Source organism: Squalius cephalus, assembly GCF_949319135.1.
Source record: "Squalius cephalus genome assembly, chromosome: 13".
Classification (NCBI taxonomy): Eukaryota; Metazoa; Chordata; class Actinopteri; order Cypriniformes; family Leuciscidae; genus Squalius; species Squalius cephalus.
In genome coordinates, this window is record NC_137134.1 from 27930939 (window position 1) to 27945990 (window position 15052).

At 36.4% G+C, this 15052-nt stretch overlaps 1 protein-coding gene across 2 annotated transcripts in view; it reads left to right on the forward strand.

The window, feature by feature from the left end:
* asic1b (acid-sensing (proton-gated) ion channel 1b) overlaps positions 1 to 15052 on the forward strand; it is a 178056-nt gene that overhangs the window by 3395 nt on the left and 159609 nt on the right. Inside the window, exons 1-2 of one of the 2 annotated variants that reach the window (XM_079890645.1) lie at positions 14564 to 14583; positions 14674 to 14869. In XM_079890645.1, the coding sequence (XP_079746771.1) occupies positions 14696 to 14869 (174 nt within the window). In that variant the 5' untranslated portion in view covers positions 14564 to 14583; positions 14674 to 14695. Of the gene's footprint in view, positions 1 to 14563; positions 14584 to 14673; positions 14870 to 15052 lie in introns of those variants that run through there. The other variant, XM_079890643.1, reaches the window with a different exon arrangement.

A 15052-nucleotide genomic window follows, 5' to 3' on the forward strand; every position in this document is an offset into this window, starting at 1 on the left:
TCAGCAAACATCTCCAGTTGCTCCCCATTTAACTTCACTGCTGTCCAAGAGAAACACCTGAAAGGTCTTAGTTGTGATTTCCTGAAACGATTTCATTGTTAGCTGAGTGAATCATATGGCATTGAAGAATATTCTGAAGCACATCAGTCAGTCATTCACATCTTTTCCTCTACAAAGGCATCGCTTAGGAAATATGACTACAGATGGCACATAGCAACCAATTGGGAACCAAATCGCCATGGGAACTGTGAGAGCATCTATGCAAAGTTTCCACGACTAACTCCTCGCTTACAAACACAGCCAACAATGTTACTTAATGACCAATTTGCATACTATCCTTTCTAAACTGTATGCAAAATTAGAGAAAGTGAAATCCAAATCATAGTACATTGAATACAGTATACAGAGTTGAGAGTACACCAGATTGTAAACTGCTTTTGCTGCTTGCTTTTTAGGTTGCAGTCAGTTGGTGAAGAATGTCAATATAACCTGAAAAAGCAAGGTAAAAATGAATTTTAAGGCAGTGAATTTAGCTAGATTGATTCTAATGCTTGCATGCAAACACAAACCAAAAAGGGGTTTGTGCATAGTAGCCCCTTTCACATATTAATCCCAGTAAATTACCATAAAATTACCAGAATGACTTTACCGGTAAATGTTTGTTTATGCTGTTCACACAAGCAATGGCGTTCTGTGGTATCAAGTATAGCTACTTTTACATGCTGAAAAAAAAAAGATTTTTGCTGCTTGTTCAAATTGCTTAATTAAAATGAGCTTAAGCAACACAATTGCTATACACTTAATTTTATTTTGTTCGATCTGCTTAAATATATGTAAAATCTAAGTTTACTTAATCCTTGTTGTGCTGGATTACATGAATGATTTATATTGCATTAACTGAAACTGGGAGGTGCTTGTTAGTTCCCAGATGCTTTGCATGTGGCTGAATTAAGAGAGAATAAATGTTGAAATTAAGTGTTATTTTATGTGTTTTTGAGAAAATGAGAAAAGGGGAAGACTTGATAGTGTGTAATTGTGTTTAATGTTCAATTGCATTGGAATTATTAGAACCATTTCAATTACACTGGGTTACCATTGTGGAGAAGAGTGGAGCATTTGGTTAGGCTGTGGACTGATTCAACATCGTACAAATGTTTTAACTGAAGAAGCATGTAAATCTTAACATTTAAGATGCTAACAAGTGCTATTGCTAGATAATAGTTGGTTATAGTTTAGAATTTCAATTGTGTGACACTAAAATAAGTGACATTTCATTGGATGAATGAATATATGAATTTGAATACCTGAATCATATCAGAGGGCCTTTTAAAATTCACTTTGAGACTACTTAACTGGGTCACTTAAAATGACTTAATTCCATGATGTTAAAGTTACATGAATAAATTATGTTTAACTTAATTGGTTCATTTGGAACTGTACATTATCAAATCATGTAAATCCAACACAGTGTGTTTTTTTTTTTCAGTGTGGACACCTTTTGTTGAAATTTTTATTGTTGTTCGAAAGATGAGAGAACGAGAAAGCGCAGCTGGTATCGTTTATTCTGCGGAAAATGAGTGTTGGAAGAGTTACAGATATTTCAGTATCGTTATCATTCAGATGCCTTTTTAAAAGACTATATTATATATAAAATTCAACCGGCTAAAGTGGCTAGTAGGAGTGACTGAGTGACACGCCACAGCTGAAATCCACCCACATTTGGCGGGTGTTATTGTCAAGTCTTGCAGCTAAGGTAATGTCGTCGCAGAATCTCCCAGTACATCACAATATGCTCAAAACTTATGTTCTTGTTACTTGTAAAGTATGTATTTTTGTTCTCAAGTATGCGAATTGGGATGCAACCAGTATTCATGCTGTTGTTTGAAGATCTAACACTGCTCTTGATGTGGCCTCGAGTAAGATGCAGTGACAGCTCAGGCCGATAGTTATTGTGGCGTGACAGGCAGAACTTTCCTGCTTTATTCTCTCTGGGATTCATTAGCAGATGTCATCACAGCTCCATTGAGTCTATTAGAGAAGCTTCACTGACGATCACTTCGCATTCACAAGCAAAGCAAAAGTGATGCTCTTAAATTTAATATGCCCTGAGCTTATCGTAGTCTGTCACATCTGAGCAGTGTTATATGTTAATGATTGCAGATACGCTTATATAAGAGTACAGTATCTGTACCTGCCCCCACCCCCTTTCTAATTGTTTGCTTGGTGAAATTATTTTTTGAAAAACTTCAACCATAAGAATGAGTACCAGTTATTGTTACAGGTATTGTGTGTTTGTTTATGTTTTGAATGGGTTCGACACATTTTAGTTCAGTTTCCTGTGTTTCTCGTTCATTTGGTTTTTATGCGCACCTGTCTTTCATTTCGTTGATTGGTTTGTTCGTGTATTTAAGCTCTGTGTTTCTTTCAGTTTATTGTCTGTTCTCGTAACTTTTACTTGGTTGTTCATGTTCATTATCAGTTTGTTTGGAGTTTTATGTTAATAAAATCTTAACTTAAATTAGATTCTGCAGTTTTCTTATCTTCGACAGTAATGACAGTAATAGTGATTCTGTATTATAGTGAGGTCATGTGATTACTGTGATTATCATAATTTGAAACATTTGTCTCTAAGCTATATATATATTTTTAAATAGTAGAAACAGTACACTATCTACAGTGCAGTGTGCAGTATTGTAGTTGACACCCGACCTGGAAGAATCTGAATGTCAGTGAGTGACATTTGGTTCATCTAATTCTCATCAGTTCTATTCTCATCTCATTTTAAGATCTTTTAAAGACACTGACTCAAAGAACGTTAGATCTGTGTAATCTTCATAAGGCTGAGATGAGATCAGTTGATCTGCATTTCTTTCAGATTTTGTCTCTGTTTCAGACGTGTCTTTGTGGTGAGGTTAAACACCCAGAGCATTTCAATTTATTTATTTAATTGTTTGCTGACACACAATTAACTTACACCTATGTTAATTTCTGCTAATTTTATTGCTAAATCAGTTCTATTCTTTCCACATGCCGAGCTGAATATATTTAACAGGTGAATGCTTAATGCCGGCGGCCTTGATGGAGCAGCTTTGAATATTGAAAAGTTCTGAGAATAAAAGGGAAAGAGAATATGTGAAATGACTTTGAGCGTGCAGAGACAGAAAGAGGACAGATTGCATGTTCAAGCTTGAGAGAAAGTCTGGGGTCTTTAAGACCCTAATAATTATCTATGCAAGTACGTGAGCGGAAAGGCTTTTGCTACGCTAGCTCAAATGCCCGTCATGTTGTGTTTTTAAATTTATTAAAATGCAATTTGTAACTCAAATCAAGTGCATTTTCAGTGCCGCCACAAGGGACGTAACATTAGCATAAACAACTAATGCTGGTTTTCTTTTTCAGCTCAACTACTGCCATGACAGAGCAACAGTTTGTTCAGGTGACAGTCTTACCGAACGAGTTAGACAAAGTCAATTAAACTGTTGACATGTTTATATCCTAGGAACTCTATTGCAGTGGATCTTATTGGCCACAACAAAATTCAAAACACTGCTGGAAGTTTGATGCTAGTTTCAAACTGCTCTGAATCACAGGTTGAAGATCCAAATTTATTAGGGCTATCCATAATCATAATCCAAGTAACAGGCAGAAGGTCAAAACCACAGGGCAAATCAAGACAGCAACAGAATTCAAATCATAGGCATTCAGGGAAATCCAGGGAAACAGGACCATGAGATGTGAAGTCCGTTTTCATACCATCAGCATATATTTCTCTTCTTCTGTGCATGTCTCAGAACTGATGGACAACAGCAGGACACTGTTCGATTCCCTTCATCAGTCTGAGCTGTTACAAAATGCCTTTGCAGCTTTGAATCAGTGCGGCCAAAGATCCGCGTGACGTGAACACGTCCACCTGAACACATTCCCACAAACACATCTATGCACATAATTCGACTTCACCGGGGAAAAAAAGCAATTCCCTGTATACTGCGCTGGCAGGATATTTTTGGCCTATCGATCCAGCGTTCTGTTTTGCCTGAGGCTCAGTAAGAGAGAACCGCTGTACAACATATTAGAATGTCACTAGAACAATCTCAATTTTCCAGCACAAGAATCGCGAGCGCGACCCTCGCCCGTCAGCATGTTCTCACATTACACACTGCTGGGGGCTTTCCAAAACATCACCTGAAATCTTCTCGTCGACATTGTTTTTAACATGCTAACACGGTTTTATTTCTACACTCATAGAAGAAAAAGTTATATTATGAACATTTGGGTTCCTTCAGACGCATCATACATAGAACCTTTTATGGGGTCACATCATGGAATATAGTTTTAATTATTTAGTGTTAATTCATTAATTTTAATTACATGTTTTTAATTAAGCATCTCGTAAACATACTTTATCACTAAACACGTTTAAACATGAAAGTATTATGTTCGCAAATATCAAAAATGTGCTTAGTGTGGACATTGTGCAGAAATAGTATTGAACACTCTTAAAAATAAAGGTTCTTTATTGGCATCGGTGGTTCCATGAAGAACCTTTTACATCCATGGAAACTTTTCCACTGCACAAAAGGTTCTTTATAGCGGAAGAAGATTGTTTAGATTTTTAAAATGTTCTTCACACTAAGAAAAAAAGAATTCTCTTAACAGAAAGGTTCTTTGGGGAACCAAAAATGGTTCTTCTATGGCATCGCTGTGAAAATCCTTTTATGAAACGTTCAATTCTTAGAGTGACTATGCTATTCTGAAGAACTTTCCCCTAGAATTTAGTAGTCAGTATTATTTTACTAATATTTTAAATATGCAAATACGTCTTGTCTGACTGGTTGCAGATCTCTGGCATTTCAAAAAAACCATTTGGTGTGTAAAAAGCAATTGTGCTCCGTGTAACTTCCTGTTGCCATGCGGCGAGAAACTGGTCGTGTGTCTGCTGCGGAAAGAGACGAGGCGTAGCGACTGGGAGCCGAGGGGCTTCAGAGGGATTGGAGGGCTGACAAGCGGAAGCAATTAACTCGTGTCTCATAAGCCATGTGATAAACAAGGATTTATCCCCATGTAATTAGCACTGTTTGTGAAACCACGCCGGTTCACTGTTGATATACAGGCCCAGCTATGCTCACCGGCTCCCTGTCATTTCGCGCCTTTGCGTCAGGGAAATGCTGTGATGCTTTGTGCCACTTCACAGCCTGGAAACGCCAACATTAATGCTGGGAGAGCTAAAGAGAGCTGGTGGAAGGACGGTTTCATGACTAAAGGGTCGTTTGTTGACAGAATGTGTGGTTTCAGAGTTAAGCTGCATGAAAACTAACCAAGTATGTTGTGTTTTGGATACTAGTCCTCAGTATGATGGTGTGCTGGTTTCCCAGCAGACTATTAGCCAGCTAAACAAGCAAACTTAAACAGCTAACTTAATAATAATTTTCTCTATATAAAAATTCTGTATTATGCAGGTCAGACAAGTAATTTGGTGATGTCAATTTGTAAAGAAAGAAGATGCACCTGTGCACATATATATTCAAATACGCATACCTATAAACCAAACATGTGATATGCATGTGCACTGAGTAAAGATCCTGAGTAAAATGACCATTGAATATTTTTATTATTATTTTTGTCTGTACAATGAAAGTCAATGGGGTCCAAAACCAACATGGGACCTCATTGACTTACACCGTATGGGCAAAAAAAGCACTGTTTTAAAAACTATCCCTGACTTGTATAAATCAGCCTGGAAATGCATGGCTTTTTGTAAAAGCAGATCCTAATTGTTTGTGTGGATACTGTGTTTACATGCGCCGCATGTTTAGCGCTATAATGCGCAGCCAAACTGCATAATTGGAAAAATCTCTTCTCGTTTATTTAAAACATGTTGATAAAATAACCACATTGTTGTCCGCTGTTCACTTTAAATCTCTTGGAGGATTTTCAAGACTTCCCAAACGGTTCATTCTCAGAGTTAATGCGCAATAACGGTGCATTTGTTACGCTGTGACGTTTAATCAAGCCGTGTCACCTCTCCCGTAATCTCCCGTAAGTCTGCTAGTGGAAAACTAAGTTTATTCTGAGCATCCGCGGCACTGGGAGAGCGATGAGGAAGTTGCTCTGTCATTTGTTATACCATCTTTGGAAAATTAAAGTGCTTATTGCCCATAATCCAGTTGCGCCTTTCCCAACCCCACTTACAGAGCTTCACACTGATTACTTTAGAGGGTTCTGGCAGGACAACATTAAAACTTTACACACACACACACGCAGAACAGCTGCCGAGGGAGTAGACACAGCACCCTCTTAACTAAGGCCCTGTCCCAAATGGCGCACTTCATGCGGACTTTCGGTCTCGTGGACTTGAATTGCGCGTGCTCGCTGAGTCTACGAGTCCGTAGACTGTCCCATTCAGCATTTTACCGCTCTGAAGTGTGCTCAGCAGCGCCCCCTTTGTACCCTTGAAGCGGTCTTCCGCGAAGCCCGCATAGAAGCAGGCTTCACGCACTTTAACTACCCAGGAATCCTTGCGAAAGGCCAATCACACAACGGATGGGAGGAGATTTCACTCACGGATAATTGTTGACATGGCTGAGAAGAAAATATTACAGTTTTTATGACCTAAATGTACATTTTACCAGTTGTTCCCTACAGTTTATACAAACATTATGGTCATCGACCAGTGGTTAATGTCTCAAACATAATAATAGTGCGTTGAATAATACGATCACATTATGATTCATTAAATAAATAGAACCGAATATCAGGGCTTTACTGAGTCATATGTAAACATAGTATGAATATTGAAACCTGTAAATTCACCTGAAACTCATGCACATTTTCATTATGTTTTAAAATTGCAATCTTAGTTCAAATGTAACATTATGTATTATTATGTACAACTGTATACATCATTTAAATAAGCATGATATATCTATTGTCTAATGCCCAGGTGATATGCACAATATCAAAATATAGAACTGTAAAATTAGGCTGTGTAGTGGACGTGGATATGAGACGTTGGAGCGCAAAAAATGTGATTTCTCCTGTCCAACAACAACCAGACCTGTAATATTTCTGTCAGTAAGGTTATTTTTCACTCTGATGTCTCTGAAAATAAAAAGCTAGATGATATATTAAACTTTTTCTGTACGATGGGTAAATATCATATTCACAAAGCAATATACCTTAAATTCAAACCTAGTTGCAAATTTTTTGCTTATGATTTACAGTTATTCTTCACTTCAAAAAATCCCCTCCAATAAAAGAGCTTCGAAAATATCCTGTATTATAGAACAAGTTTTATATAAATTGTAAAAATATTTTATTCACTGTTATTATTTACTTTCATTTTCTCTGTATCCCCACATGTTCATGTTCATTGTTTTGTATTATTTCCATTGTAATGATTTATATTGTAATGCAAAAAAAAAAAAAAAAAAACAGGCCGTTATTTCCGGCGTGACGATCGAGTCTGTCCCAAAAATACCTCTCAATGCGCCCTCGTGGACTCGCGCCAAGGGCCCTATAGGTCTGCACTACATGACGTCACCAAAGTGTGGACTCTGAGGAAGTCCACAAGTCCGGAGTGTGCCATTTGGGACAGGGCCATAGTTGTTCGAATTTCTGGCGGCATCCGCTTCCTGATGGCGTCATCAAGCCGTGAGTCTGAATGAAGTTAGCAAGTTAGCAAGATCAGGGGAAGGTGCAGGAGCCTCGAAGAACCATGTGACCATGGCTTGAACCATGAACCTTCTCTCAGTGACTTGTATTAAGACACTACAGGCAAAACTATTGTGTTTTGATGCACTGGTAAAATTTGATATTTTGGGCTATTATATATTATATTTTATTTTGCCTCTAATAGCATGTCTTCTTTCAGGTGAGTGAAGAAAACATCCGAAATACACATTTAAGAATTTCTTTTATTACACCTTATCTGAAAATTTGGTTATTAACAGTATTTTTTATTTTATTTTTATGGAAGCTCATTTCCGCCACATTAGAAAACAAAATATGCTCAGATAAATCATAATTATGACACAAAAGGACTTTTTAATCTTACAATTTAGATTTTTATGTCAAAATGTCAGCTTTCTGATCTTATAATTTCATTTTTTTTATCTCATAATTAACTCTTTATCTCATAATTGGCTTAACATAATTTTGACTTTAAATTTTTTTAATTAAATAAATCATAATTTCGAATTTTTAATCTTATAATTTAGACTTAGAGTCATAATTTCAACATTTCATCTCTTAATTATGACTTAAAATGTCATAATTTTTACTTTTAATGTCATTTACATTTACCTGCATTTTTACTTACTTTTTATGTCAATTATGATTCACCAGAGCATGATTTTCTTTTAAATGGTGGAAATGGGCTTTTATATTTTTGATTTATAGAGCGAAAAAAGAGATCCCACATCTTCTCTGTAAAACCATTTAACCCTAATGTCAAATAGATAAGATAATGGATTATTTGTGTATTTAAACGTAACATTTCACAACCCTCTACAATGCAAGTAAATCACTCGTATATGCAAATGAACTTTCATTCTAGGCGACTACATAATGTCTATCATTAGCCATTGGCTAATAAAATGTTAGATTTCACTTGCCAGTGTTTGAGTTGGAGGCTTGGCTAAGTATTTGACTGGAAAATAAATCTTTGGATGACCTCAAGGCTTTCTAATGAAACATAGCTACATGCTAAGCTATCAGTGTTGACGCAAATACACTAATTTTGAACTCCAGTGTCCCTCCGCTTTGTAAATAAGCATATTTTGAGTCTAACAGAGAGTAATAGTGCTCTACTCATGCTCACAGGTAGGCCTCGCTCGTACGAGCGCTAAGCGAACTGCTCCCAGCAGGCATTTAATAAGAGAGCTGTAACAGGCTGCCGGTCGAAATTCAATATTCTCTAAAGGTGAATAAATCACGGACTGCAGGTCTGTGCCAGATCTCGATGTGTGCTTACTTAGAGTCTGAAAATATCCAGCCGTCAAAGGAGAGATGGTGAAGCCGGTGGTCTTAAATTGAGTTAACCTTGAGCTGTGGTCCACCTAACAGAGCTGTCCTTCTGTTATTAGCAAAGCCAGATATAAAAGGTGAGGGTAGCAGGTTCTTTGGTTAGCAGTGGTCACTCCTACGCTTGAAGAACCAGAGGATATTGCTGCAAATAATAATGATATTAACCTTAACCTGAACCAGACCACCTGTCATCGCCTAAATCCTCCTGGTTTTGTGAGGTGTTAACAGTGTTTCTGGGAGAAGCTGGTAGGAAATCCTCACAGGATCATGTCCGAGGAACAGTTTTTCAATTTAGTTCTGGCTGTTTGGCACTTTTATCGAGAGCAGAGAGAGCGAGAAAGTATAGTGAGTTGGGGAAAAAAACTTGTCACGGTTGTGTTGTGTGTCAATCTTTCTTCTAATGCTCTTAAAATTGCACCATAAAAGTACAATGGAATATATGATAGCTTTTAACAGACTGAAATTGTTGTTGTTAAAGGGATATTTCATATTTTTAAATTGGGTCATTTATGTAGTAGAAATGTGAAATTATTTTAGAAGTTGGTGCCTTCTAGACTGAGAAAAGTCAGAAAATGTATTTTTAGCTCATGTGGATGAAAGACAACAACTCCCATAATGCACTTGCTTCACTGCACTACGAGGCCACTCCCAAGCCACGCCTACCGGTTACAGAGGGCAGTATCGGAAGAAGTGATACAACTAGGCTACTAGTTTACTCGAAACTGAAAAGACGGTGTTTTATCGTGAGTCTCTGTGACGAGTTAGTATAAATTAATTTAAATACTAGCGTTTTTTTCCGTTGAAATGATGCTAAATTGCTTTGTACGAGGATGTACAGCCCAACCTATGTGCGGGTTGAAAACATGCAGAACGAGCTCCTACTACTGGCTGTAGTCTCTAGCCTCTGGACAAAAAAGCCTCAGATGGCGCTAAATTACGATTTCTGCGTCATCTGAGGTTTTTTTCCAGACACACAATACAGAAATCTGTTGTCTCAGGAGGACATGAGGGAGGGAAGCACGGTCATTTGAAAATACTACCGGGTTTCTACTGATACAAAGCTTAATGCCAATCTGTGAAGTATCCCTTTAAACACTGTTTTCACTTTTTAATGTCCAATTTAAAGTCAAAATTCACAATTTACTTGGTTAATATATGTTTCACCTGTTGTTTCAAAGAAAAATGTTATTTCAAACGTTATTTTAAAGAAAAAATAATAATATTTCATCTGTTCAGAAGTTTCATCTGTTTAAAAAAAACAACAACATGTTTTAAAGAAATAATTTTGAAAAAAGTTTGTCGCTGTAATTTTTATATCAAAATTAAACAACATTCCATTTCCAATGTTTAGTTAAATAACCTGTAGGCAGTTGAACTTAAATTAAAATGGCATGTGAGCAAAGTTTTGTGTTGATTTGAAAAATGGCTGTCAGATTGGAATTATAATGATTTGGTTTGAAGGAGAAGATTAACAAGCCACTTATGAAATTCCAGCTAATGAGATCGACTTCAAGCTTGATGAATTCCCCAGCTAATTGACACTATTTGTCTGACTTGTGATGATTAACAGCAGGGGACTTCAACAGGAAGTTCCTTTTGTCATGTGGCGCCCCTGCCTTGCAATGAAAACAATAGATGTTCTCGTAGCGTCAGGCATTAGTTGTGTACATGTGAAGCTGTGTGAGAACAAGAATATAGCAATGAAGACCAGGTAAACATCTGCTTTTTATAATGTGATGTTCGTTTTAATAGGATAAAACCAAGAAAACCAGTCGATAATAGAGCTAATAGAGCGATGCTGAATCAAATGGCAATATTTGTCTTGTACTTCATGATCTTTAGGTCTGTAATGTGTTTAATTCAGGCTGCCTGAAGCTCTGCATGAGATGTTTGTTGTTGAGATTAGCCGGCGTTATCCACATTGAAGATGTGATTATATGTCAAATACCTCAGATTACTTTTTAAACCCATCACACAAACCTAGTGGAAATTCTTTAGACGTCGCACTTTTATAATTCTCAGTTATATATAAACGCCCCCGATGTTTCTTCTTAAAGTCCTTAGGAGAAATAAAAATAGACACAGTTGTCATACAGTAATATTATAGAGGTATAAAATGAATGTGAAGAGCAGCTCAGATCATTTGCTCTTGGAAGAATTTGATGAAAATATTCATACTAATTCCAAATTACATGACAAAATTGATAGTAGTTAAACCCATTACATCACAATTAAGGTAATATAATCTGACTACTTTTTGATTACCTTTGACCTAACTCATTTATCACATTGATTTTAACAGGATAGTCTTGTACCATATTAATATAAAAGTACAAATAGAAAGAAACTGTTTTCACTTCTTTATTATCAAAAATATGAAGTGCATTAAATATTACATACCTCAGGGTTTGTCAGACTAGGGTTCATGATGGAACTGCAGAGGTTTGTGAGTTTAATGAAAAGCTATTAAGTAATTAAATCATATATTTTTTTAAATAAAACAATCAAAATAATACACTTACTACTAACCAACATCTGAGAACTGTGAACTTAATTTCATTTTTGAACTAATTATTCATTAATATTTTAAAGTATAATTATAACAATATGAATATAATTAATATTGATATATGAATAATTATAATATATTGGATTTATTATACTGTTTTGTTATGATTATGTAATTATAAATATTAAAATTATTTAAATTGTATTATTAAACACTTATGATTTATTTATTTATTTAACATTTTTTTTCCCCTAGTCCTAGGTCTAGCGTAGGGGTGGGTGTTATGACCAAAATCTTACATCACGATATGAGTAATTTTATTTCATGATAACGACATATATCACAATATATAGTTATTTTTGCGTTAAATAAGGATTTTAAAATCAATATGTTTGATACCATTGAAATTGTATTATTCGTATCACCATTTTCAATATCATTTAAAAAACTAATACTAGCCTACAAAAACTCTCAAGCTTACTCAAGACAAGTAAACAGTGATAAAGAAAGAGCAAAGAAAACAAACTAGGCCTACAATAGAACAAAGACACAAATTAAATAGACCTACTTGAAAACTTCAAGCACTAGAAATACTACATAAAATATATAAAGTAATTAAATGTATAAAAACTGTGTAATAAAATATACATGCATTCTTATTAAATTTACAAGTGATTCAGTCAAATCAGTTTTTTTTAAATTTTTTATTAATGACAGCAGGTACATTTGGATGCTGTCACTTTAAGACCGACTGCACGGATCCAATATACTCGTGCGTTTTCTTTCTAAACTTTACATAAATTACCGTGTTTACTTGCAAAGACACGGTCACTTTGGCAAAAAGCACTCAGTTTCTCAGAGAACATGGCATATACTGAAATGAGTTCTCCTTTGCTGCTAATTGCACTTAAACGTTTCAAAATCACTTGTTTTTTTAAACCGCAACTGCAAATGCTTTCGTGCTTTCGTTTTTTTTTTTTTTTTTTTTTTGTGACTGCACAGCAGCAACGTCAATAGATAGAGACAATAGTCCAAAATCTCTACTGGTTGATACATTTCTACCGGTTAATCGTGTCTACCGGTATATCGCCCACTGCTACATTATGCGTATAGGTTAACCAATGATTTAGTCAGGAACGAGGAACTTCAGCAACATCCAACACTTGAGACTCTAATTTATGTACAAATTGCACATTTGTCACTTTAAAATGTATATATATAACCATAGTGTGATTGTAAAACAAAAATGCACCCGTCTGAGGTCTGTGAGCACGGCAAGCGTTCAATGGAAGCCGTCAAGTGCTCTTGTCCTGATGGTCAGTGTGGACTCTGAACTGACAGCGGCACGGACTAAGAGGATAATGGCCTGGGAGTGAGATGGTGACACTCGCTGTGTGTGCTGTCATGCCTGTCTCTCTCGAGCCCGTCTGTCCTTCTGTCTCACCACCTCCATTAATCTTTTACTTTGTGCTCCAGCAGCGAGAGGAAACCTGCCTGACAGCTCGTCTTTGTGGCGAGAGGTTCGAGGAAAGAGCAACAGAAAGGTCTGAAGGAAATGAAACCTGCTCCTTTAAACGGCTGTTTTTAGATGCATTCACTTGTGTTTGCTGTCAAGAAACACCTTATGCTGTAGTTACATGTTTCAACGACTAAAAATAAAAGTAGCATATGTTTTACTTAGTGAATTCAATTCTTATAGTCAAAATATTACTTTTCGAATCTAATGTTGCATGTCAGTTAACTGATTTTCAGTGCAATATTTGTGTCTTTTAATTCATCTCACAAGGTGAGAGGATAGCATGCGGTAATGCTGTTCTCTGAGGAAGCAGCAATCTGTCTTAATTGGGAGATTGACTCTGATATTTTAGTAGTGTTTGGTATGGAAGCTGGTTTCTGCCACAAAAAAACAAACAAAAAACAAACAAACGATAAATGCGACTTTTTATCTCCCAATTCTGACTTTTTCTTCTTGGGATAGGCTAAATGATAAAAAGGTTATAGCCTAATCGAAATTGTGAGGGAGAAAAGTCCGAATTGCAAGTTTACCTCTTTAATTTAGTAAATTCTGACTTTTATCGCGCATTTCTGAAATTATAACTCGCAATTGCGATTTTATATCTCACAATTCTGAGAACAAAAATCTTTTACATTTTTCCGAGGCAGAATCAAGCTTCCATAGTACGGCGAGAAGGACACTTGTTTTAAACAAATTTTAGAACGAAACAATTTTTTTTTTTTTTTTAATGTAACTTAAAAGTTGAGTAAAGTAAGAATAAAAAGTTGTTTCAGTTTCATTTTGTTGACTGCGCATGCGTAACATCCTTTCGTTTATCTGTAACTGCCTAGCAACCACTCCTGAGGTAACGCAACACCCGGCCGAGAGGGCCTAGACTCCTGTTCACCGCGATTATTTTACCCAGACTTCTTGTAGTCTGGTGCTAATGTCTTTCTTTACTTAGGTGAAGTGAAACGTACGATGTAAGCTACAGATGTTGAAAATGCCATTTGTAGTGCTCTTAGAATTAAACATTCTCCTCAAGGTTTAAAATCTCACGTAAGTTGAGCATTGTTATAAGGAGATTTCAGTGCTGTAAATAATACCATGTCCTTTCAAGACTGCACTGTAATTATCAGGATGTAAAATTCTCTTGTAAATAATAAGATGGTATGCTGTGCTATTTGTATGTAGTCATATTCAAAATATAAATATCCGCTAGTATTTAAACTATTGATGCAAATTCACTGTCAAACACTGATAGCCTACATGGCCAGAAACCCACAGTGACATGAAATTATTCATACTGCAGCTGCATATTTATATTTTAAAACAAACATAAATTAAACTAATTCCTGCATATGTGTTAACTTTAATACATTTTGCATTCGAGAAAAACCCTTATTTTTTTCTGATTCTCATCACGTTCTGTCAGTTCTGGAAGTTTTTAAGAAAAGTTCTGTCAGCAGGTTTAACTTTTTAGTTTTTTTAGTTTCTTTTCATCACGTTTAAGGGCAGAAAAGTAGTGCTATAAACCATGATGGCTTTACTAATGGTAATACCATGTCACTTTTTCTAAAGCCATTGAGCATTCAATGCACTAAACTCAACAAGATTTCCTGATTGAAACGTCTTATCTTATCAGGTATGAGATCCGGGATACACACATGGTGGAGGAGAGCGTCATGATGACCCTGAAAGATAAGGCGGACTTCTCCAGCTTCAAGCCTCGTCCCTTCAACATGCGCGAGTTCTACGATCGAACGGGCCACGACATTAAGGAAATGCTCCTGTCCTGCTACTTCAGAGGAGCCGAATGCAGCGCCGAAGACTTCACAGTGGTGAGCATGAACGCAATCTCTGTTTCAGGTGTTCTGAAGGACGAAATCCGATCGGTGGAGACTGGAATGATGGGGAAATTGTATGTGTTTTCTAGGTACTTTGCATTTTGTCCTCCATGTTACATGTACACCAAAGGCAAAATGTTCCAGAGCGAAGTGGACTTGTCATCTTTAGGTCACGCG